At 46.6% G+C, this 25503-nt stretch overlaps 1 protein-coding gene across 1 annotated transcript in view; it reads right to left on the bottom strand.

Moving 5' to 3' along the window:
• OTOF (otoferlin) overlaps nucleotides 1–22195 on the bottom strand; it is an 89640-nt gene extending 67445 nt beyond the window's left edge. The window contains exons 1-2 of the mRNA XM_036903411.2: nucleotides 22022–22195; nucleotides 6676–6734 (exon numbers count right to left, since the gene is read on the bottom strand). Of these exons, the coding sequence (XP_036759306.2) occupies nucleotides 6676–6734; nucleotides 22022–22100 (138 nt within the window). The 5' untranslated portion in view covers nucleotides 22101–22195. The remainder of the gene's footprint in view (nucleotides 1–6675; nucleotides 6735–22021) is intronic.
• Between the last annotated feature and the right edge of the window lie 3308 nt (nucleotides 22196–25503).

The following is a 25503-nucleotide window of genomic DNA, read 5'->3' as shown; positions in this document are numbered from 1 at the left end:
TCCACTGTAGGGTGGGAGGCCTGAGCAACCCAAGTCATTTAGCATGCTCACCCCCATTCCACTAAGTGCCAGTGGGTTCCCTATCCACCTGCAGGTGGGTAGAACTTTCACCAGGTGAGAACCCCATCTCCCCATCTCACAGCTGCTCTCTGTTCCTGGGCACGTGCTCATAACTCCCTGACCTCCACGCCATCCACACCAACCCCAGCCCCCCCCACTCCCCCAGTTCCTGGGTCCTTTTGTGCTGCTGAGCCTGCTTCTCCCTCTGGGGTATCTCTAGCCTGGGGGCGGGCACACACAGGTGCTCAGAATGTGGTCCTGTCCTTGGGGACAGCAGGGACCAATCTCCACCTGTCCTGTGTTGGGCACCGTTGGGAAGAGGAAGGACACGGTGATTAACTTTGAATGTCATGTACACCTGTGGCTCAGGTGTCCCAGGGTGCAGCTGATGGAAAGGGGTGGCAGTGCCCTTGGGAGGGGCATCAGGTTGCTTGCTGGCTGGAGCCTGGAGCCTGGGTGGACATGTCACCAGGGAGACTGGGTGGGTGGGAAGGAGGGAGTTGGACGCTCTGCCTGGCCTAGGAGGGGGCAGAGACCCAGCCAGGCAGGACTGTGGGAGAGTGGGCCAGCCTGCCTGCATCTTTATCAACCAGCCCCCACCCCCCACGGTGGGCCTGACTGAGCCACTGCGGAGGGAGGGAGCAGGCAGGCTGTGTTGCTGGGCAAGCCTGAGGCTCAGACGGCTGACTGAGTTGCAGCAACAGCTCTGACCTCACGACAGTCCTTCATTTTGTTCACCATTTTACAAAGAAACTTTCCATTAACAGCTTCCTTTGACAAATGAAACTGAGGCTTAGAAACTGAGGCCGAAGATAGCACACCCAAGAGGGGGAGGAGGCCAGGACAGAACCCTCCTTAGCTCTGGCAACTCACTTTAATGGATAATTCAACAGTCACTGGTGCAGTGGGAATTGAGGGAGACAGTCTCTGGAATGATGAGGGTGAGGGGGGACAGCCTGGGGGCAGTGATGGCCAGTGGTTGATGTTGAGCCGGCCCAGGTGAGAAAGTCGAGGCTTCTCCTCCCTATGCTTGCAGCTTTGGGTCCACAGATACAACTGCATTGTGTGGGATGGATCCAGGGTGAGGAGGAGACAGAAGTTCTGGGTGGCCCCTCAGCCAGGCAGCTGCTCTGCTGAATTCCCAGCCCAAACATCCAGGCATGGGAGGCAAAGCCCAGGAAACAGGGGGTAAGTTATTCTGGGGGTCACAACAGAGCTTCTCCTTTGTGCCAAGATGGAGAAGCTACAGAAACAAGAGGGAAATGTGGATTCCAGGAAGTAATAAACAAACAAACAGTCAAACAATTAGGAGAAGCCAGGGGAGAAGAAAGGCTGTCTGAGGTGATATGTGTCAGGGGGAATGGAACCTGCCCAGGGGGGCAGTGTGGGGGTGAGCCGAAGCAGAGTGGGAGAAGAGGTGGGGAAAATCTGCGCAGTCTGCTCTTAGCCCTCCCTGGTGTTACGTGGCAAAGATCCTTGCCTGCTCCTTTACTGATAAATTGGGGCCTCAGCCCCACTAGGGTGAGGACTGATAAAACTAGATGTTGATAGACCAGCTGTTCACACCTTCTCTCACTGAAACCCCAGAGTTAGTGTGTTCAAAATCTAGCCTGCTTTCTGTCAACCATGTTTCTTCTTAAAGGCTTAGAGATGAGACTCTGCCTGTCTCTGTGGTGACTGCCCATCCCCTCCAGGGCTCATGCTTGCCCTTCAACCCTTAGGGACTGATACTGCCAAGCTTTGGATGCTTCCCCAGTGTCCAGGACGTTCCCCTGACTGCCAGACATAGTAGCCCGTACTGGGGAAGTTTGAACAGGGCAGGGTAAAGACACACTTGGAGAGGATATGCCCTATAAAAGCAAGACAACGCACTGAACAGTATATAGCAACTGGAGCCGGACCATTAGAACAGATGGACCATAAAGAGATACATTAGCAATGTGAAAAAAGGACAAAGAGTTGTAAGAAAAAAGAACAAATCAATAAATTGGAAAATCGATTTGAAGAACTCCCTCAAAAGACAGCAGGAAAGGATCAGCAGATGAAAAAAATGTAAAAGCTAAGAAATAGCAGCTGGAAGTAGTGGTGCTGACATCTGACAGGAGTTGCAGAGGAGAGAACAATATAAAACTGAATGGAGTGAATATTTAAAAAAAATAATGGAGATAGAATTTTCTAAATTAAGTGAAAGATGAAAGGCCTTGTATTTGAAAAGAACTCACAAAATAATGCAAAACAGGAAAGATAAGGAAACCCACAGTTGGACATGCTATAATAAAATTTAAGAATATTAAAGAAAAAAGAATTATACTTTTTTTTTCCAGAGAAAAAGAAAAGATCACCCATTAAGTCAGGTGGTCATGGGACTCAACAGCAACAGGAAATGATATTTTCGAAGTTGTAAAGAACTTTGAGCCTAGAATTTTATAGCTAGTGAAACTCTCATTCATATTTGAAGAAATAAGAAAGCTATTCTCAGCTTTACAAAGCTCTAGAAGCCTTGTTACACAAAGACCCCAATTAAAAAACTTTTGGAGGAAGTACTCAAAGAAGAAGAAAAACAATTCCAAGAGATCCCTCAAGGGATATGAGAAATGAAGGTGCTCCAATATCTTGGTGAAGATCATTGTTGCAAAAAAGAGAAAAGGCGGCCAGGATAAATAAAGGAAAGAGAACACACAGTTATAAGCCTAGGATTACAATTCTAATCTAGACAGTATCAGCCCGAGGGTGTTGGCTGAGACAGGGAAATCAAAGAGGCATGAGAGTATTAAAGTACTTGTCATGATATGGGAAAACTATAATCATTGATTTGTTTTCAAGGTATCACCAGGGATAAACAAAAAAGCAAGGAAGTATTTTTCTTGAAAAAGAAACAAATCCAGAATGTGTAACTTTCAACTAACAGAAGAGAGAGCCTGACCTATCTAGTAGAAAGCTGGAAAGTAGAAAAAAAGAAATAAACAAAAAGTACAGTAAATGGAAAAGATAAAATAAGATGGTGGTAGAAAGAAGCCCTATAATCACAGCAATTATAAATAGATGTAAATGGGTAAAGCTGATCAAAACACAGAGACTCTCCAACTGTGCAAGAAAATAAGATCTAATACCACATGCGCTAAGAAGACCCACCAAATTTAAAAACAGAAATGTTGAAAATGAGAACATGGAAAAAGATATACCAAGAAAATAAAAGGATTTGAAAAGATAAAGCAGGCAAATAATGTAAAATTTTCTGAGAGGGTGATCTTGTAAATACAGTTTCTAATAGGCAACTGGTAATACAGTTTCAAAACACCTCAAGCAACAGCTTACAAGAACTGCAGAGGGAATAAATCAACAGTTGTAGTAGTAGATTTTATTGCAATTATTTTTGAAACTGAAAGATCAAGCAGAGAAAAATAAGCAGAAAATTTGAAGAACTGAGTAATGCAGCTAATAAGCTTGAGCTTACATAATAAGAGCTTGAGCTTAGTTTGAGCTATTATATATAAACCCTACCATGAACACATTCCTTTTAAGCAAAGGGAGCATTTATGATCACGAATGAGGCCATAATAGAAGTCTCAACAAATTCCAATAAATTCCATATCATACAGACTTTGTTCTTTGATCATAATGCAGCAAAACTAGAAATGAATAAAATAAGGAGTCAAAATGTAGTATGTATTTGGAAACTAAATGACATATTATTTTATAACTCTTGGGTTTAAAAGAAAATAAAGGAATATAAGAAATGTTTAACACAATAATAATGAAAACACTACACATAAAATTTTGTGGGATAAATTTAAAACTGATATAGAGTAAAAATTATAGCTTTAAATATATTTATTAAGAAACAGGAAAAGTTAAAAACAATAGGCTTATCACTCAACCCAAGAAGTTAGGAAAAAAGCCTCAGAGAAAAATAAAATAAACAGAGAGGAGGGAAATAATTAAGAAAAGGGCAGAAATCAATGAAATGGAGAAGAACAACAGGGGAGATTAATGAAGCAGAAAGCTGGTTCTCTACAAAGATTAATAAGAGAAACAGATCTTTAGCAAGACTGAACAAGAAAAACAGAGAGAAGATATAAATAAGGGAAATATGGACTAAAAAGGGGGAAATAATTACAGGCACAAAAATAAAGATTTAAAAACATTACAGTCAAATATGTGCCAATAAATTTGAAAACACAGATGGAATGTAAAAATGCCTAGAAAAATATAAAAATCCAGAATTGGATTTTTGCAAGAAGACACAAAGAAATTGAAAAGGGAGTCAAAGAGCTCCTTCCCCAAACCATCCAGATTTAGCTGTTTTTACATTTGATTCTTCCAAAATGTCAAGGAAGAATAAATCCCTACTTTATGCTTGCTGTTCCACATCATTTTATGTATTATTGAATTATGAAAATTATACAAACATAGATGTATAAATTGTAAATCGAAACACTTGCCAATTGCATCTAATAGTGTATTAAAAATAATATATTATGAAATACACTAAAGGAGCAAAATTATGATTGTTTCTGTGCAGAAAAAGCTTTTGATACAGTTCAACAACATTTTATAATAAAAACTCTTAGTAAACTAGTAAGACAAGGTTAAATAGTAAGATCCTAATACAACAATTATATTTGATAACAAAATTCTAGATACATTTATTTCCTTTAATATTAGGAGCACAGAAAGGATGCCCACCCTCACCATTACTATTTAACATAGAACCAGAGATTTTGGCCAATGCTCAATGGAAAGTTAAAGGAGTACATGGATAGGATTGGAAAGGAAGAAATAAAACATGCTCTTTTTGTAGATAACATGATCATATATGTACAAAAAACAGAATCAATAGACAAACTATGAAACTTAATAAGAGAGTTCAGCAAGTTTGCCAGATAAAAGTGGGACTTACAGAGGAAAGGAAAGCATTTCTCTATGCAGCAATCATCAACTAAAAATGTAATAAAAGTAGGATACCATCATGAGGACAACAAAACCATCTAGGAAATAATCAAGAACATCTAAGACTTCCATGTAGAAAACTTAAAAATCCTAGTAAAGGATGGTGAATGAGTAGATGATTTAATATTATAAAAAACTGATGTTTTCTTAAGTTAATTTTCTAATTCAATGAAATTTAATCAAAATTCCAGTTGATTTTTGGAAGGACTTGATAAACTTACTTTAAAATTTATCTGCAAGAATAAAGGTCCACAAGTAGGTCAAACTTTAAAAAAGAACAGTAAAGAGAGGGCACTTGCCTCATCAGATATGAAGACATACAAAAAAGGCATAATAATTAACAGTGTGGTAAAGTTCAAGAACACACAGACTAAACGGATAGAAGAGAAGGTGCAGACATAGACCTTAACATGACTGATTGTCTAACAAGTTGTGCTAGGAAGAGTAGCTTCTTATGTGGGGAAAAAAGTGCACCTCTATCTAAAACCACATACAAGGTAATTTTATACAACTATAAAATCAGAAAATGTAGGAAGATATATTTGTAGCCTAGAAGAGGGGAAAGACTTCTTCAGCAAAACTTGAAAATGGACCAGGATTAAGAACTTCTAGTCCCTGAGGGACACCATAGACAAAATTAATAGATAGATGGCAGACAGAGAAGATATTTTCAATACTGAAATTCAACAAGGGGTTGATATCTAGAAGGTACAAAGATCTCTTGCAAATCAGTGACAAAAAGATAGCTATATGGATAGGGAAAAAGGGTAAAGAACATGGACAGGCAATTTACGAAAGAAGAAACTTTAAATGTATCCTTAAAACAACAAGGGGGTACCACTGTTGGACTGGTGAAAAGATGCAGGCACAGATGAGGATGTGGGAAACAGGAATCCCCATGCACTGCTGGTGGTAGGTAGACCGCGGCAGTGCTGGGTCATGTTAAGTGTATGCACACCCTGTGGGCCAACCACTCCAGGTCCTGATGTACATCTCAGCGATGTGCTCCCACAAGGCCAAAGGGGACATGCCTAAGAATATGCATTGCCTTTCTGGTGGTGGGGAGTTGGAAGCAAGCTGGGGCTTCCTCTCTGAGGGAGTGGATAGGTAAAATGTGCAGGGTGATCAACTCATTGTAGTTTGATCGGGATTTTTCCAGTTTTAGCCCTGAAAGTCTGTGTCCCGGGAGCCCTCTCTGTCCCAGGCACACGAGGATGGTTGCTCACCCTGATGTGTGTTGGATACGCCTGTGGAGTACTGTGCAGCAGATCAGAAGCAATGTGATACATACACATATATACATACGTAGAAACAGGAGCGGGCCTTGTAAGGACCAACGAGATAATATGCTGTAAACAAGGCAAATGGTTTACTCAACCTGCTGAGGCTCAGGTTCAAAAGAAAAGAAAGCTTTCCAGGGAGACACTGAGGGAGAGGTACCCCAATAGCTCTTTGAGAGAACGGGCTGAAGTCCCTGTGAGACTGGCTTTGTTGGAAGCCTCCCCCACGCCCTCCTGCCACTGCCTCCTCCCAGGAAGCAAACCAGAAACGGGGAGTTCTGTGCAAGCCAGCCCCCCAGAACTTGGGGCCGGTGAGCCCCAGGAAGCAGGGAGTGCTTGTTGTCCTCTGGACTCAGGGCTTGAGCTGCCCCCAGGGGCAACCTACCTCATCGAAGTCAGCCACATCCTCACAGTTCTCTAGGACCCGGGAGTAGAAGCATTGCCCTGGGTGGGAGAAAGGAAATTTTAGAGCTGGGCTTTCTTGGACCACAAGCTTGGGTCCGACCTCCCGGTCGTCATAGCGTTTGGATTTGCACAACACTTGTGGTCAACTCTGAGGCCTCCTATCTTGGCAGCACTCTCCCAGATGAGGCAAGTTCCCATATTGTCTTAGACCCCCTCAGCAACCCTGTGAGGCAGGCAGGTCAAAGGCCATTAGCTCCTTTTTACAAAGGGGGATATTCAAGCAAGAAGGCCCAGGCTGGTCAGAGGTAGAGGGAGTGGAGCCACAGACTCCATCCCACCAAGCTGCTTTCCCAGAAGCTGTCTTGGCCCCTTTCTCCAGTGTCCTCAGCTCTGCTACCTTCCCTGGCCTGCAGCTGCCCTGAGCAGAGGCCTTGGCCTCAGGGCGGTGGGCACCCAGCCAGCCCCCTCCCATGACTGAGTCTGCAGCTGGGCCCAGGAGCTCCCACCCGAGGCACGAGGCCTGAAGTAAGCTGGCACATCGCAGATCCTCTTCCGCCATAGGCCGTAGGCTGAGGGCCTTTACCTTCCCCCCACTCCCGCACTCACTTTCCTGGCAGCCTTAGAGGGGAAAGCCTCGGGGGTTTCTGCCATGCAGCACCTCCTCTTTTCCCCACGGGCACAGGTAATGGTGTGATGTGGACACACATTCTCCCAGACGCCTCCACCCCACATTCATACCCTACCCACCAGAGCAGGAGTGAAGCTGTGAGCTTTTCTAGCCCATCCAGTCAGAACTGGCCCAGGTTGCTGCAAGAACCATGATCAGGGCAGGACAGGGCAGGTTGAGGGGATGAGGCGGGCACTGTGTGGGGCACACAGGCCAGGTCGGTTCACTTTGAGAAACCTTCAGTGGAGTCTGCAATGTGCCGGGCTACCTACCTCCTGGGGACTCGGAATAGAGGGGCGGGTAAAATGCAGCCCTCAGGGAGCTGGCAGTCTAGTAGGGGTGGTCAGGCAGCAGGCACAGGTCAGCAGTTCAATGCCATATGAAATACGCCCCCTTCGTGTGAGGTGAAGAAGTGCTATAGAGAGCGAAGGATACATACTGTTTCTTTTGTGGGGAGCATATGGGAAGGAGAAACCCAGAGATGGCATGGATTCAGAAGAAATTATTATTTAGGGTTAATTTATTATTTTCTGTCAATTGCATACCAAAAAAACCCCAAAACATACATAGTAGGATTCTGTTTCCAAAAAAATCCCTCCCAAACCCCAACCCAGTTATTTTATGTGTGAATAGACCAAGACCTCAAATATTAAAGCTGGTTATCTCTGGGAAGGGGAGTAAGAAGATATTCAAAGCATCATGCTTTAATCTTTCAGTGTATACACTTGAGTTTGAAATTTTTTCAACGACCATACTTTACTTTTGTAATTGAATGAAAAATACTTTTGAATCCCCACCAATGTAACCAGCGGGCATTTCATTGAAGGGCTATATTCAGGTTGAACTCAGTGCCATTCTGAGGGTTAGCTTGGGTTGTCACTGGGGCAGGCTGCAGACCCATGAGATGACTTGGCTGAGGGGAACACACAGCAGTCTCCTCCCGACAGGAAAACCGGAGACTTGGCACGACCAGAGGCAGCCAGGATGGGATGGAGGGGGCCCCTCTGACCCTCCACTGCGAGGAGGCTCATGCCCGGGGGAACCACTGTTCTCTGGCCTCGTGGCCTCACCTGTGGTACAGAGATCTCCACGGCCTGCAGGTTTTCAGAACTTGTGAGCCCGTCCTAGCTCAGCACAGAGCTCCCCCCTACCCCCGACAAAGAGGAGGCCAGGGGTTTGATGTCACAGGCAAGGTGGGTGGTTTCAGGAGGGAAAGGGTGTGTGTGTGTGTGTGTGTGTGTGTGTGTGTGTATTTGGAGGGTGGGAGCATGTGGGGAGAGGCTGCATCCAAGATAATGAGGAAGAAGCTATAAAAGCAAAAGCTATATACACAGAAAATAGATTGAAGTAGACAGATGGGAGAGCAAGGTGCTTTAGCACTAGCCAGGGATAAAAACAAAGCAAAAAACCAAAAGAAAAATCTTAACAACAAACCCCAAGGCAGCCAGGGGAGGAGGCAAACAAACATGAGAGCTGGTGCCTGAGCTTCTTGTAATTTTTCCCACAGGAAACACACAGTATAAATTGAGAATCAGGTGAGCATATTTGCGCACTGGGGCTTCCCCAAGGACCTGCTGTTCTAAATAACCAAAGGCCTTTTCATTCCAGAAGATGGTAATGAACCTGGATATGGCTGTGTTCAAAGGTTTCTCAAAATGAAAACCGAGCAGCCAGGGGAGGGGCCGTGGGGAGGCACCGTCCACGATGGTGCCGTGTTCAAAGGAGCGTGAAGCCACCGATGCTCAAGCCTTCCCTGCTTGCATATGTCCTATAGCCTTATTAGAGAGGATATAAAATACAACAAACTTAGCCATTGCAGACTTTATGCAGCAGGGCTGTTTTCAAATGCAATAAAACCCTATTGCCTCGGGCCCTAAGGATTTAAATGTGGTGAATATTGTCAAACAGGATGAGCTAAATTTTACCTTTTGATATAAAAAAAAGATTGGCTGAAACAAATCAAATCGATGGTACAGAAACAGTGGAATGGGCAATTTACTAAGAAAACAATGTCCTTAAGCTCTTTTGAAAAGCCACTTTTTAGGAGCATTTATACAAACAGGGCCAGCGGTCATTCCCGTGGGGCATTCTATTCATTAGCACAAAGCTGGGGGACCACTGTCATACCTTCCAAGTTCAGTGGGGATTACTAGCCCTGTCTCTCATTTCAAGTTCATTTCCACTTAACAGCTACTCTGCTCAACACCCATCTTACTGACTGTGTAGCTCCACTTTAAATGGCTTTCAGACAAAACCATTTAAATTCCCAGTATCCAATCACCTTTCTTGCCACAGAGATTGAAAATAAGTCTTGAGAGAAGGAAAATAGCCTGTTTCCTGTAGTGCAGAGGCTTTTATGGATAGAGTGAAAAGGAGATTAGATGGGGAAAACTGAACGACATCCTCCTTCCCTCAGAGGCAGGCAGCTGCTCATGGGAGAGCTGAGCAGTTTGGTTTGAAATGAACTCCTCCTTAAGTCAATAAATGACGTTGGGATAGTAGACTGTATGCTCACAACTGTAATAAGTGTCATGACATCCAATATACCCAATGGAGGGGTTCAAGAGTCCAAAGCTTAGTAGAAGGAACTTGTACATCATTCGACATTTAATAATACCCATGCTGCAGCTGTTGTCCGGGACGAAGGTGAGCTCAGCTCTTGTCTGGTGTGCAGGATGGCGTGCTAGCCTGTCATGGGATGGGACTAAGGGTACGAATGTTCCATCTGCACCGAGCACCGGCCTCTTCCAGACAGTTCAGGTTGCTAGAGCCATGGGGAGAAGGGAGGGAGGGACAGCCAAGCAGAGAGACCAGTGGGAGCAAATGTTTGAAAGTGTGGAGGAGAGACAGGCCCCGAAGGAGCAGGGCACAGGGCGGCGGGCTCTGACAGGGAAGGCGGAGTGGAAAGGTCTCCCCTCAAGGAGCGGCCCACTGAAGGAACACCTGGGGCCCTGAGAGGGCAGAGGAGGGGTCATGTGCCATCTAAAGGGAAGGAGAAGGTCCTCAGGACCTAACCCTCTGGCCTGTACTGGCACCTGCCATCATTCTTTTCCCGTGTGAGCTGACAAATAAAGTGACTATTATTTTCCATCACTGTTATTTCCTTGCATTATTTAAAATCAGCAAAACCTCATCATCCGTATTGCCTGGGATGCACTGTGTGGAGGGCAGCCTGGCAATCGCCGCAATGCCGTGACGTCCCCACATTCTGCTCTCCCCTGTCCCTCCACAGCAGCTCCACAGTGGTGGCCCTGCTGTTTTCATCACCCTCCCACCCCGCCACTGCCTCTCTGGTTCAGATCAGCCTGTTCCTTTCTGAAGGCCAGCTCTGCCCATGAGCGCCAGGAAGCAGGGCCCAGGCACCCCTGTGTCCAGAAAAAGAGACAGGCCTTACATTTTAGTGCATGGGAAATCGTATCTTATTGTGGTATTGATTTTCATTTCTCTGATGACTAATGATGTTGATCACATTTTCACTCGTCTATTGGCCTTTTGTCTACCTTATTTTATGAAGTGTTCATTCTAGTCTTTTGCCTATTTAAAAAATTTGGTCATTTGTCTTTTTGTTATGGATTAGTAGGGGTTCTTCATATTTTCTGGCTGCTGGTCCTTACATGTATAGTAAATATTTTCATCTGATGCTTTCTCATGTTCTTAAATGTGTTTTTTGATGAGTACAAGTTTTAAATTTTTAAGAGATCCAATTTATCAATTTTGGGGTGATATTTATTTCTCATGTTTAGTGGTTTTCTGTTTTCTTTAAGAAATCTTTGCCTAACCCAAGAACACAGCAAAGATATTCTCTATTTTCTCCTAGAAGCTTATAGATTTTTTAAAAAACATTTAGTTAATGATCTATGTTGAATTAATTTTTATGGGTAGTATGAAGTAGGAGTTTGATATTCTTTTTTTTTTCCCTTATAGATACCTACTTCTTCTAGATCTCTAACATCGTGATTGAAAATCAGTTAACACTTTATGTATGGGAATGCTTTCTGGATGATATTAGCTAGATAATTTCTGATATATTTATAAGAATATATATATATATATACACACACACACACACACTTAGGCTAATGCCACATTGTCTTAGTTCCTATAACTTTATAGTAAGTCTTGAATTCGAATAGTGTGAATTCCCCACTTTCTGCTCCATTTTCAAAGTTGTTTTTATTCTAGATTCTTTCATGTCCACATCAATTTTAAAATAATTGCAAAATAGCCTGTTGTGACTTTTATTAGGATTGTGCTTAGCCTACAGATTTGTACAGAATTGGCATTTTTAAGAATTCTGAGTCTTCCAATCCATAAACATAACGTATTTTCTATATGTTTGAGTTTCTTTTAGTTCTCTCAGTATTTTTTCTTTGTTTTTAGTGTGGAGGTCTTTCATATCTCTGATGAAACTTATTTGTAAACATTTTATGTTTTTATGCTATTGTAGAAGTAATTGCTTTTCAATTCCTATTTTCCATTTGGCTTATTTCTGTAGAAATACAGGATTTTTTTTTTGTCTATTAAACTTTATCCTAAAACCTTGCTAAATTCACTCATTAATTATGGTAGCTTTCTTTGTAGACTTCTTAGGATTGTCTATATAATCAGTCAGGTTCTTCATAAAAAACCACAGTTTGACTTTCTCTTTCCAATCTGTATGAATTGATGTTGTTTTTTTCCCCTTTGCCTTATTGCACTGGCTAGAACTCTAGTACAATGTTGAATACAAGTGGTGAGAATGGACATCCTTGCCTTGCTCATGATCTTAATGTTTAATATTTCAAAATTAAGTATGATATTAGCTAGATGTTTCTGTAGTTGCCCTTTAAAAGAAGTTCTCCTCTATTCCTAGTTGGCTGAGAGTTCTTATCATGAGTGGGTGTTGAATTTTGTCAAATGCTTTTTCTGTATCTGTTGGTGGTTTTTCTCTTATACGATGTAGTAAATACTTTGATTTTCTAATCTTAAACTAACCTTGTATTCCTGGGATAAAAATCACTTGTCATGATATTCTCCCTGTTATATATTGCTATGCAATTGACTCATATTTCATTAAGGATTTTTACAGCTTTGTTTATGAGGGAGATTGGGCTCTAATTTTCTTTTTGTGTAAGGTGTTTATCAGGTTTTGGTGTCATAAAATAAGTTATGAAGTTTCTTCCTTCCCTGTTTTCTGAAAGTTTGTGGAAGATTAATATTATTTCTTCTTTAGATATTTTCTAGAATTCACCAGTGAACCTATCTAGACCTAAAGTTTTTTTTATGAGAAAGCAATTTATCATTGTCATCATCACCATTATTACAAACTGATTTCCTTGATAGTGGGTTTTTCAGACTTTCCATTTCTTTTTGTGTCAGTTTTGGTAAATTGTTTCTCAAAGGATTTGTCTGTTTCATCTGAGTTATAGAAACTTATTGAGATGAAGTTATTCATAATAATTCCTTATTTTTTCTTTTAATATAATAATATTCCCTCTTTCATTCCTGATACTGGTAATTTGTGTTTTCTTGATCATTATTGCTACCGTTTACCTATTTTATTAATTGTTTTTAGCAAAGCAACTTTTGGCTTTGTTAATTTTCTCTGTTGTTTTCTATACCCTTCTTTTTATTCCCCTTGGATTTAATTTTTTTTGAAGTTGTTTAATTTTTATTTATTCAAATATAATTCACATACCATAAAATTCACTTGTTTAAAGTGTACAATTCAGTGATTTTCAGTATATTTTCAAGGTTGGACAAACTTCACCACTATCTAATTCAAGAATATCTAGATCACCCCAGAAGAAACACACACCCATTAGCATTCACTCTCCATTATCTCCTTCTGGCCCCTAACAACAACTAATCTACTTTTTTCTCTATGGTTTTGTCTTTTCTGTGTATTTCATGTAAGTGGAATCATGTGATATGTGTGTGGTCTTTTGTGTCTGGCTTATTTCACTTGGCATAATATTTTCAAGATGAGTTTAATTTGCTCTTCTTTTAGTAGCTTCTTAAGGCAGAAACCTAGATGATTGATTTTAGAGTTTTTCTTTTCTGCTGCAATTAAAACTATAAATGCTGATATGTTGTATTTTCTTTCATTATTGCACAGTTAGAAATGTTTTATAATTTCTCTTTTGTTTTCTTCTTTGACCACAGGTTATTTAGGAGAGTATTGTTTAATTTCCAAATATTTGGAGTTCTTTAGGATCTCTTGTTATTAATTTCTAATTGAATTCCAGTGAGATCAGAGAACCTTCTCTATAAGATGTCAGTTTTTTGGATTGACCTATGGCCTATCTTGATGAGTGTTCCATGTGCATTTGGGAAGAGTGTGTGTTTTTCAGTTTTGGAGTGAAATGTTCTAGAAATGCTGTTGGTGGTGTCAAATCATCTATAGTCCTAATGATTTTGTCTAGTTGTTTGTGATTATCTCTTGTAATCACATGTTTTCCCCTATGAGGAACACATAATTTCACAGTGACAGCTGCTGGTACAGTTGAATGAAGAAATTCAGTTGAAAGAAAGCTGCCCAGGAAGGCAGCTCTTCCTGAACTGGCCTGAATAGGGTGCTCTCTGAAAATCACCAGCAACTCAGAGAGCCAGACTGGGTTATATAGAGAACCTGGGCCTCCTGTTGGGAAGGTTGCCCCTTTTCTTCCCCTCATTTCTCAGCTAGATGGGAGCCCCATCTACTTCTAGCATTTATTTTCCACAAACCTTATTCAAGTATTATTCTAATGACACTCATTTATTCCCCTTCCCCCACCCCACCCCACTGTTAACATCCAGGTGCAAGCAGTAGAAACTCAGGCATTTCTCTGAGAGGTAGGGACAGGGCAGGGGTTTTAAAACCCATCTCTCTGGCTCAGCTCAAACCTGTACTTCCTTCCAGGTGTGCGAACTTTGACTTTGCCATGTAACTAACTGATGGCTCTGGTACCCATTTTTCAGACCCGGGCACCGAGGCAGAGGAAGAAGAGTGTGGTGCTTTCCCTTGAGCCTAGGACTGCACCAGCTTCCCACTCAGCAACTGCGTGGTCTCAGGTTCCCCCACTATTGTGACAGACAGAGGAGCTTGTGGTCCTAGTGATCCACAAGACATGAAGAGTACCAGCTCTGTGCCAGGCACTGGAAATAAAATGAGGCATGATGGAAGGGCAACTCTTCTTACATCCTTAAAGGGGTAAAAATACTGTTAAAACTGCAGTCCTGATTTTATCTTAAACTTTAGTTAACAAAAAAATAAGCCAGTGAGTGAAAACTGACCTCCAACTAAACTGATGAGCCCTTCTGTTAAGAAAAAATAAAAGAAACAAAGACTGTTGAGACAGTGCCTAGTGAGTGAACCAGACCAGGCAGGAAGCAGACAAGGGGAAGAAGGTAAAAATGGCCACATGATATTCTCTGTCTCAGGAGATGCTTCTGGAACTATCAGTGAGAGAAATGAATCACTGCCTGGTGCTGCCTGGATCGGGGCTGCAGGGTGGACCCTGTTGCTAACTGCATGGATGCTCCTGCCTCACCTGCAGGCCATGCTCCTTCCTGTCACTTCTATTTCAGGTCTGTTTTGTGCAAAGCACTATGCTGGCCCCGGGGGACCAGCCAAGATGCTGCCCTGGAGGAGCCTACCTGGACGGTGATGGTTGCAAGTGTTTTTACCCTCTCATCTCCAAGTCTGGCAGAATATGGGATGTTAGCAACTGGCAAGAGTCCAAAGGAGGATCAACTAAGGCTTTGCCCCACAAATTCTTAGGTCCTTGAGGTCTCCAGGGTCACAATCTACCCCATTTCGGTCTCTCTAGAAGGCTGCAGCACCAGGAGCCCTGGGATAATTAGCATAATCCTTACATTTACACAACACTTTGCAGTTTGTAGAGTCTTTCATATCTATCACCTTTGTCATTTAATTTCAAAGCAGCCTTGTAAGAACTCAGGCATAGCTATCTTCTCCAAGACAGTCATTCACCACCAGGACTCCCAAAGCAAAGGGCTCCAATGACGTTCCTGGGTACTCACAGAACTGAGCCAGATTTCTGGCTTCCAGGGGACCTTTTCACTAGAATGACCTACAGGCAAGCCCATCCTCTTTGTGCCCTCCCCACACACCTGCTCTTCCTCTGGTGCTCCCCAGGGCCAACAGTGGCTTCGTGGTCCACCTAAGTACAGAGGCACCCTCGTCCTGCCCTCTCACTCATTCCCAGTCCCAGAGCTGCCACCCCCGCTCTGAACTGCTGTCACTCCTTCTCTCCAAACCCACAGCCCCCACCCCCACCTGCCCTGGAGGTACAGCCCTTTGCCCAGACCACTCACCATTGCCCCAGCTTCCCAGCTTTCTCCCTGGGCTACTGGCCTGCAGTCCTGACCTCCGGAGTGTCCTTCCCCAAACCAGATCTTCCCATCCCATCCTTCTGCTAACAGCTTTGGGGACTCCCGTTCACTTACAAAGCAAAGTTCAAACTCCACAGTGTGGCACTGAAGCCCCTCTGTGTTTGGGCCCCAGCCTCCCTTCCACGCTACTCCCAGCAAGCACTCCCGCTGCCCAAACCCTTGACACAACTCCACACAACCTAGCAGTATCGATATTAACCCCTCTGCCTGGAATGGGCCTTCTGTGTGTTTTGTCCTTGCTAAAATGCTATCCTCTTTCAAGGTGGGCTCTTAAACCAGCCCACCACTCTCAGGAGAATCTCCCTGGGCCCTCTGCACTTCTCCAGCTTCACCTTGTTGGTGCCTGGGCGACTATCTCTGAGCTGCTGGTCCCGCCTCCCTCCACATGTATCCTTCCACAGTCTTTTCCTAAGAGTTCCAACTCATCCTCTCAGGGCGGCTTCCAGACCTCCTGGTCTGCGTGGGCTGCCCTGCACCTGTACCTCCCTTTCCAGAATATGCATCATGCTCACAGTGACGTGTGCATTGACTGTCTTCCCCTGGAGGGCAAGGACCATGTCTGTCTCATTTATTGCTGTCACCCCAGTGCCTAGAATAGTTCTTGGCACAGAACTGGCCCTGAGTGGATATCATTGCCTCAATGAATGAAAGAATGAGTGAACAAATGGTTAAATACTTATTTACAGAACACATTAAAATGAATTGGAAAAAACTTAAGGCATTGATGAGACAACCAGATATTTGATCACAGATTGAATATTTGATAGTATTAAGGAATTATTTTTTAGGAGTGATAGAACATGTGGGTTTTTTTTTTTGAGTCTTTGTCTCTTTCATAGCTGTGTAGTGAATACTTACAGATGAAAAGATATGGTGTTGGGATTTGCAATAATTTGGGATGGGGGGGTACGATGGTGTATGAGTGCAGTAAGATTGACCATGAACAGATGGTTGTTACGACTGCATTAACTTGGGGGCCATTTTATTATTCTCCCTACTCTTGCTCATATTTGAGATTTTTCCATTATAAAAAGTTAATAATAACAAAAGGATCAGACCCAGAAGTGGGAGTAGGTGGGAGGAATGTAGCTTTTATATTATCAATAAAGGTGGGTAAGATAACCAAGGCTTTTCAACTCAGGGGATTTATTTGCAAGTGTATTCTTGAGCATATTTCCAGCAGCACTTTCCTTTGTAACAGAAGAGTTTTATAGTTATTTCCATATCATAAAAACACACTCGTCTCATCAAAGCTGGAGAAGCCTGGGGAATTTTCAGCACTCTGCCTGCTCTCTGAGGCCTGCATTGGCTTGCTCTGGGTGGGAGGAGGGGACTTTAAGCAGAGAAGATCCCTCTCTACTCCAGGGAGTGAGGGGCCTGATGTTCCGGGAAGAGTGGAGGATGCAGGATCAGGGGCACATCCCTCAGGTGGACAGCAAAAGCACAGAGCTGCATCCACAGCAACCGGTGGCTGCAGAGGCTGACCTAAAGGTCCCTCTATGGGCCGCCTTCAGTGGGGGGCAAGGCCCACCCCGTTAGCGAGGGCAACACCCACTCCACGTCCTCCCAGAGAGGAGGTGCTGGGCTGGGCCTGAGCGTACTTGCGGGCCCAGGCAGCCCAGGAGCAGCTCAGGGCTGGGTGCAGGGGATACTCTGCTTCCTTCACCAGGGAGGCAGAGAGGCCTCCAGATAGAAGTAATATTTATCATCAAGAGGGAGGGCTCCCCCATTCTAATGGAGGAAATAAATTTAATTTAGAGCTCAAGGTGGTCCTGCAGCCAAAAGTAGGGGGAATCTTGTCTGCGGTGGCCAGGCTGGGGCCTCAGTTACCCCCTGGCCCCATGCTAGGTAGCAATGCTCAGAAAGAGCACCTGAGGTGAAGGGCTGAGGCCACATGCAGCTCCTTTTGTTCCTGACTGGGCCCAGCTGGACTCCCCAACATTTGCTATAGGATGAGGCCCTGGCAGATTTCCTGGCTGGGACATTGATGGAAGCAGCATGGGCCAGGGTTCTTGATTCTTGGTTCCTGTTGCTCTTGACTCTGTGATCCCCCTTGGCTAGAAAGCTGCGTGATTGTGGTGGTGGGGTTCACAGTTGAGGAAACTGAGTCAAAGGATGGCAGTACCATAGGGGAAGAATAATTTAAACCCCCTAACGAATGACTTCCTCAAAAATAGAAGCTGTTTCCTATGCATTTTGATGACTGGCCCAGTGCTCAGCATGGAGCTTTATGAGGATACCTAAAATCAATCCCTGTCTTGAAGGCACTGGGAAGTTAGTGCAGCAAACAGAACTGGGGCAGTTTCTTAAGTACAAAGTGCCCTAGCTGAGCTGTGGGAGGCATATGTTCTGCAAGGGAGTGGGAAGGCTTCACAGAGGAGGTGACATATGAGCTGGGCCTTACGAGATGAACAGAATTAACAGGAGCTCTCCAGGTGAAGGGTGGGGGGTCATTCCAGGCAGAGGAAGCACTAGGTCTCAAGGCCTGGAGATATATAGGATTTGGCATCTTTGGGGAATGGGACGAAGGTCAGTGAAGTAGGATACAAGGGTGTGGGGTGGGGAGAAGGGTCAGGAGGAAAAATCAACTGGGTCAAGGGGCAAGCCTTGATAAAGCAAACCTTTGTGCCAATTACTACTTCAGGTGGAGTGCATGGAGATCAGATCCAGCCTGCAGACATCAGCCACCTCAGACATCAAGTCCCCAAACCCAGTATTTTGGCAAGAAAGCTCAGGGATGAAGAGTAAAGGCAGATCCCAGGGATGGCGTCAGATAGGGTGTCATTTGGTTCCCCAATAGCCCAGGTACCCCAGGTTTGGATGGGACAGAAGGTTGGACTACAGGAACTTCAAGGCCCTCCTACCTTGCATTCTATGGCTCTGATTGATGCTAAGAGTTATTTTAGGAGTTGAAAAGGGACAAACCCTAAGCTAATACTCTGTCTCATTGAGTAGAGACCTTTGGCCAAGATGGCTCCTTCCCAGACAGCCACTCCTGATTGTGGCTGCAGGCCTCTGTGTAAGATGGGGACCGTTGTCTTGTCTCATTCATGGGAAGGCTCTGAGGCCCTGCAGCCTGCGGGCATGACTGGGACTGAGGTCCAGGGCTTCTGGTGTCTCCCATCTGACCCAATGGACTGCAACTATTGTAGGGCAGGGGCTGTGTCTTCCTCACCACCAGGGTCCTCTTTGTCCCTAAATATCAGCACCATCAGAGAGGGAATGAATAAGAGCAGGATCAGGTTCAGAACAGCTATTGGGCGGTAAGAACTAAGAGCTAGAAACAGAGCTGGGTGGTGAGCACTGGGTGAGCCTGAGAGTGGGGTGGCCGGCTGACCTGGGGTGACAGGGAAGGAGGGGTGGCCAGGGACAAGGTTGCTGCATGCACAGTCCACACGGGAGCAGGGGTCTCAGGGAGGTCTGCTCTAGGCCCAGGTCCCTGTGGAACATCCTAGCCAGGGCCTGGACAGCGCAGAGGCCAAGGCCCAATTTGCCTGTCCTGGCATAGGTGGGAGCCCCTCAGCTGTGCTCTTCTGTTCCCTTTATATCTCATGTGGAGCCCTCTCTACTTGCTCCTGGCTGACAGGAGAAGGGAGTTGGGCTGGAGAGAAGGTGACTCAGGAGCCCGCAGCTGCCCCAAGGAGAACTGGAATGGCCATTCACAAACGCATCAGTCATTTGAAAGCTCTTTCTTCAAATTCTTTGATACCTGTTGTTTCACTGAAGCAACCTGGTGAGGTGGGTGTTATCATCATGCCCATTTTAACAGATGAGAAAACCGAGGGTCAGAGAGGCAAAGTAAATAGCAGAACCCAGGTAGGCCCAGGGCTTCTGACCCCATATCTAGAACTTTCTCCACCACAGCATTATAGGGCTTTCCTAGGTATCTTGGGTGGCACAGCACAGAAACTCAAGTTCTATTTCAATCAGATCATCTGGTCCACCTGAGCTACTGCCAGTGGGCACAAATCACCTAGGGCTCCCTCACCCAGTCTGACACTGAGCTTCACTAAAGGGATCAGGGGAGCTCAGGCTAGCATCTCGCTCTGACTGTTCACCAGTTTTTCATTTCTCCCTGTAGCTGTTTGCTTGGATGCCAGTTGTTTTGTGTGCCAAAAAATCTTGTGGAACATTCTAGAGTGCACTGTTTTCCTTGGAGTTGTTAGCATTGGTTTATTGGGGTGTCTATGGTTGTCAGCTGCTGGCTTGCAACAGGTGAGTGGCTGAGGCATCTCTGGTTGTTACAAAGGCCTCTTTCTGGAAACTGCTTGCCATCTGCCTGGTCCTGCTGCCAAGCCCTGTGTGCCGGAGTTCCGCCTGTGGCCACCTGCTGCAGATACAGAGCTTGGAAGTGGATTTCTCCACGCAGTCCAGAGAACATGAGTTGCAAAGAGGGACAGCCCCCCTCTTCAAAGAAAAGGGTTGGTATCAGGTAGACAGGGGGCTCACCCTGCCTTGACCAGGAGATCGATGCATTGGGCAACCAGGGCTGGGAGTGAGGTCTTATGAGCTGGGGCCACTGGGCCTCAGCCCCTCCACTAATGCCATGCAGATCCCTTTACAACCAGGCCTTAGTTTCTTTGCCCACAAATGGGACTGGTTGTGCAGCCTGGGACTATGCTGTCACAACTGTAACAGCATAGCAACGTGTCACTAAATAGCCAAATACTATACAGTCTATGCAAGACGCGGACACGGATACGTTTCACAGATGAAAGGACACACTTGTTTTTTCTGAAGCCAGTAGGAGCCGGCAAGCGGCAGGTGGAGATCCAGGGTGCTGTAGAGAAAGCAGTCACTGGGCTGGCGTGGGAGGCAACAGCAGCCTAGCCCCCCTTCCTCTCCCTCCTGTCAGCAGACACACTGTGATCCCCCCCACTGTTGCCCCCACCTATGCATGACAGGCTGCAGCTGGCCCAGTGAGGGGGTGATGTGGGTACCTGGGGCCTCTATGGAGAGTCCAGGGAAGGCTGCCCTGTGGTCTCACCTCTCCCTCCTGATGAAGCTGCAGATAGTGCCCAGCCTGGGCCCTGATGCACACTTTGTTCTGGTGGTGGGCTTTTCTCAGCTTTGCCCCCACCCCCGAGCCTCAGACCCCTCTCTGGGAGAAAGGGCCATGTCTAGTGAGGAGCACCCTGGCCTTTGGGGAAGGCTGCCAGAGATGTGCCTGGCCCAGAGCGCTGGGCTATAGCCAGGCAGAGGCAGAGGAGGGTGGGTAAAAAGCAGAGGTAAGCCTGGGCTTGCTTTTTCCTGCTGAAAACCTTCGCTGGGCGAAGGCGGACCACTCCCTTTGCTCTGCCTGTCTGTTCCGCCTCAGGTCTTGCACCGTTGGGCTCCAGGCTCACGGAGCCTCCATCTGCTCCCACTCCCACCGCCTCCACCAGGTCTGGGCATCCTGTCTCCTCTGCCTGCTCTGTCTTCACCTCCTCACCTTGCTCCCTCCTGCTGGTCCCTTGGGTTTCAGCTAAGGTGTCACCTCCTTTTGGGAACCTCCCTTGAACCATCTTGTCCCAAGCCTGGGTCAGGGTGCTGCTTGCAAGCTGGCTTGTCCCCATTGCTGTCCTGTCACATACCTGTCCTACACATCTGCCCATGGCTCCTCCTGCCCTGCCAGATGTGGGCTCCTCGAGCGCAGGGCCTGGGTCATGCTCAGACCCCAGCCTTGCCACGTAGATCATAGCAAATGGTTGCTGGTTGCATGAGTGGAAAAGAGGATAGGAAGAGAATGGAGAAGCGGGAGGCTTGCAGGATCCCCACCCACAGGTAAATTTGTGAGAAGCCAACGGTCTCCCCACCATGCAAGGCCCAGAGAGCCCTGGGCTGCCTGGTTTCTAGAAGCCACCCTATGTCTTCCAGGCTGCAGACCCCAAATGCACCCTCTGCCCCAGGAAACTAACCTGTGGGAGGAAGTGGAAGAGGGGTGGGGGCCCAGGAAGGCTCTGCAGGGCCGGGCCCCTCAGCCCTGTGTCCCCCTGAGCCCAAGGGTGAAGTCACCACTTCTGCCTCCCCAGGATGCCATGCAGGCAGAGAGTTGTGCACCCCACCAGGGCTCTGGCACATTGGCAAGTGCAGAGGGAGGCAGACAGAGATGCAGACATGCAAACACGGGGGACCCTGATTTCAAGAAATCACAGTGGTCCATCAGGCCAGGGGTAGATGGCTGCCCTGAAAAGCCTCATTACCCCAACCCTGCTGGAACTTTTCCCACCCTTTCTCCCTGCCTTGCTCTATCCCCATCAGCCCAGAGCTGGGGTGCCCCTAAGGCAGGGGCTTCCTTACCTACCTCGGAAAGTCACTTTGGCGATCCGGTCGCAGCGGCCCCGCAGCTCTGAGACTGTCTTGAGATGGACGAGCAGGGCCATGCTGTTGCGGTGAGCCTGGGTGCTGCCAGACCAGAGCAGCTCGGAAGGAGCGAACTGGGGGAATGTGGCTCACACACTCCCTCCTCTCTGCCGCTGTCGCCTCCTCCCCACTCCGCGCCCCCTCCAGTACTTGCTGCCCACAGAGACCAGGCAACTGAGCTGAGCTGCTCCCTCCAGCGACTCACAGAAACTCAGAGACTCGCAGCCCTGCCAGTCCCCCGCTCCTCCAAGTTGTCAGTCCAGTGTGTGTTTATCTGTGTGTGTGTGTGTTGTGCACCCAGCGTGCAGCCTGGGAGTGCAGACAGAGTCGGAATTCATTATTCAGCAGCCACCTGCTCCCAGATAAAGCCCTGCCTGGCTTCAGGTGTCTTCTCTCAGCTCCTGCCCACCTTTCTGCAGAGCTTTGCCACATCCTGCTAGGCGAGCTCTTCTGTCACCAGGAGTGGGCAGATGGGAGTGGGCATGAGTGTGGAAAGGTCTGACAACCCCCACCACAAACAAGGGAGAAGGAACTTGATGATCTGTGTGCACAAGAAGCAGGACTGTTGCTCTGGTGTTTTGGAGTGATCCATGCTGCCTCCACCACAGTTCAGTTGGCCAATAAGGCTGTTCGTGTCCCTGAGGCTCAGGGAACCTGGCCTGGCTGCTCTGGCATGCTCAGAGTCATATCATACCATGTAGAACTTCCAACCCAGGGACCCCTAGCAGGAAAATCTGGATCTACTAGACATCAAGGCTGTGTCTGGTGGCTGATGTCAGAAATGGAAGCGCTAAGAGAAGAAGGGAATGTACTCCACCCACCTGCTCTAACGGAGATCGTTCTCCATGAGGTGGGGTCCTGACCCCTTGCTCTACGATCACTGGACCTGCGAAGGTGGGGTGCTCTTTGAGCAGAGTGCAGGAGCCAGTCTGGGCATGATCGGATATGCCTGACGGTGAAGGCCTCAGATGCTTACCTTCTGCAAGAGCAGTGCTTAGGGTCCAGGGCACCGACCTAGCCCCATCCTAGGGCTGGGGATGAAGGTGGTGGAGAAGGCTGGGGGTGCTGAACTGCTCTGATCAGCTGCTGGGGTGGGAGAAAGGATGTCTGGGAACTGTCCTCTCTTCCAGTGACTTGCCCTAGATGGGGCTCATAGGGAAGGGGACCCTGGGGGCAGGCTCAGCCCAACTGGTGCCTATTCCTGGAAGTGACCCTGTACCCGCACCCACCCAGGCTAGTTTAGGGTCCTTGCCTGTGCTGCACCACCCTTCTCACTGCTCCACTGGGCTGCTCCATTTTCCTCTCTCCTGGACTGAGAGGCCCTGAGGTCCCCCATCTTTGCATTCCCAGAGGCTTGCACAATGTCCTGTGTACAATAGGATGCCCAGTGAAGGTTGACAGGTGAGCCTGGTGACCTATTTGGAACAGAGTCCAAAGGTTTTAAAAGAGCAAAACTAAATTTTCCCAGTGTGCTAACAAGAGCTCTCTTTGGATTCTATCTTGTCCAAGTGACCAGCACGACATCACAAGAGCCTCCTTCCGGATGTTTCCTTGCTACTTGGCTTTCTTTTTTGTTTTCTATTTATGTTCTATTTCCTTCTCCCTCTTCCCTTCTTCAGTTCCTGCTCTCCTATTTTACTTTTATCTGGACATATTCAATCAAAGACTATTTTAATATATTCCTTTTTGAATACAAGTGAATGTCTAACATTTTTAAAAACCAGGTAAGTTTAATGTCTCTGCTTTAAAAAACTAGATTGACCAGCATGTTCCATCCATGGGGTCATCCAGTGATCTTTGTAAGACTTGGTGGAGCTCAACAGAAAAAACCTCACCTCCTCCCTATGCCCTTTGGAAGCTCTCTCCTAAAGGAGGTAGTTTCATGAGGCCTCCTATAGACCTGTGCATCTTTAGGAAAAAAGCCCATGAACTTTCCCTAGGCAAGGCACTGAGCTTTGCTGAACCGCAGTTTCCTCATCTATAAAATGACAGCAATTCCACCCTGCCAAAACATAGCACACCTTAGTTGAGCCAGTGGACCCTTGAGAAACCTAAGCCAGATCCCATTTTTAAATTTCCGCTGTCCTGACTAGTACCTATTTCAGTAGCTCATAGTATAAAATGTGTTCAGTGAACATGTACTCAACTCCTTCTAGCACCAGGTGCTAGGGATTCAGGGATGACTATGGTAATGGTACTGGATCCTAGCAGAAGAGTCAGATGGGACAGAACACAGGTGAGAGGAACACAGGGTGATGCGCCCAGGGGCAGAGTCAGCTGGGAAGCCGTGAGTGGGGCCAGGAGTGCGCACTTGTCCAGGGTTGGGGGGTCATCAGGAAGCCTTCCTGGAATTCGGCACACCTGAACTGAGGGTTGTTCTTTCACAACTTTTATGAATGTTCTTCTGATTGTAGCTTGTGTTCGCATGAGAATTTAGCAATACGCAGATCTGAGTGCATTTTGAAGGAGGAGTGCTGAGTCCTTCACCTCTTTTGCAGCCACTCACTCACGTACAGTTTCTTTTCCTCTGGGGGCCTCAGTTTCCCTGCTTCTTATGCTTCTTGGAAGCCTGAAGCTCCTCCCATTGTTACTCCATTGTTATCTGTCAGGAGGTCTTGAGAATGCTGGTTGTAAAAGCCTCCTGAGAGCTCATTAGGGTCTATGGTCTTCAATAGCTGCCATTTAGAGTCCAAGTGTGACGATAACACTTATCTGACAGGATGAAGCGAGACTGTGAAGGACAAGGGCAAACGGCAGAGAGTCCTTGTTGACACCAGGCCTGCTGCCAGGGGAGGTGGGAGGCAGGTCTGGGTCCCAGTGGAAAAGAGAGAGGGCACCTTGGAGGCTGTAACTGCACACTCACCCCTAATTAAAGACCCAAAGCCCTGCTCTGCCCTCCACAGCTGGTGTGACCATCACTGGAGAAATCTGGATGTGGGAGCCCCGGGTACAGAGAGAGGCACTATTCCAAAGAAAACCTCCCTGTGGTCTTTGGAGATTTGCTCTCTGGGGCAAATACACCAACCCTGTAGATTGGCCAGCCAGACTGAACTGAGGAACCCGAGACAACTGTACATCACATGGACATTTTCACGATTTGCATTTTGCCCCTTACTTGTCAATCACTCTTGTGGAGTAGCTGGAAGGGCAAGACGAGGTGAAAAGAAAGCTCCCCGACGAGGTGAAGAGAAAGTTCCCCCGGGAAAGATGACAAACCCATCATTAAAATGCCCCTTGGGGATCTGGAGCGCAGTGGGCTGCTTTGGGGAGTGGGCAGGCCCTAGTGGCGCTGGGCCACAAAGGGGCCGCAGCTTTCTGCGCCACCTCCAAAGCAACGCGTTCCTGGCCCGGTCACCGTAGGTCCTGCAGCCGACAGGACACCTGGGGCGCAACCAGCCTGGCTTCCCCACGGAGCTTCCACTT

The sequence above is a fragment of the Manis pentadactyla genome, chromosome 2 (genome assembly GCF_030020395.1).
Source record: "Manis pentadactyla isolate mManPen7 chromosome 2, mManPen7.hap1, whole genome shotgun sequence".
NCBI lineage: Eukaryota > Metazoa > Chordata > Mammalia > Pholidota > Manidae > Manis > Manis pentadactyla.
The sequence above is the reverse complement of the archived record's forward strand: the minus strand, read 5'-3'. Positions and strand labels throughout refer to the sequence as shown.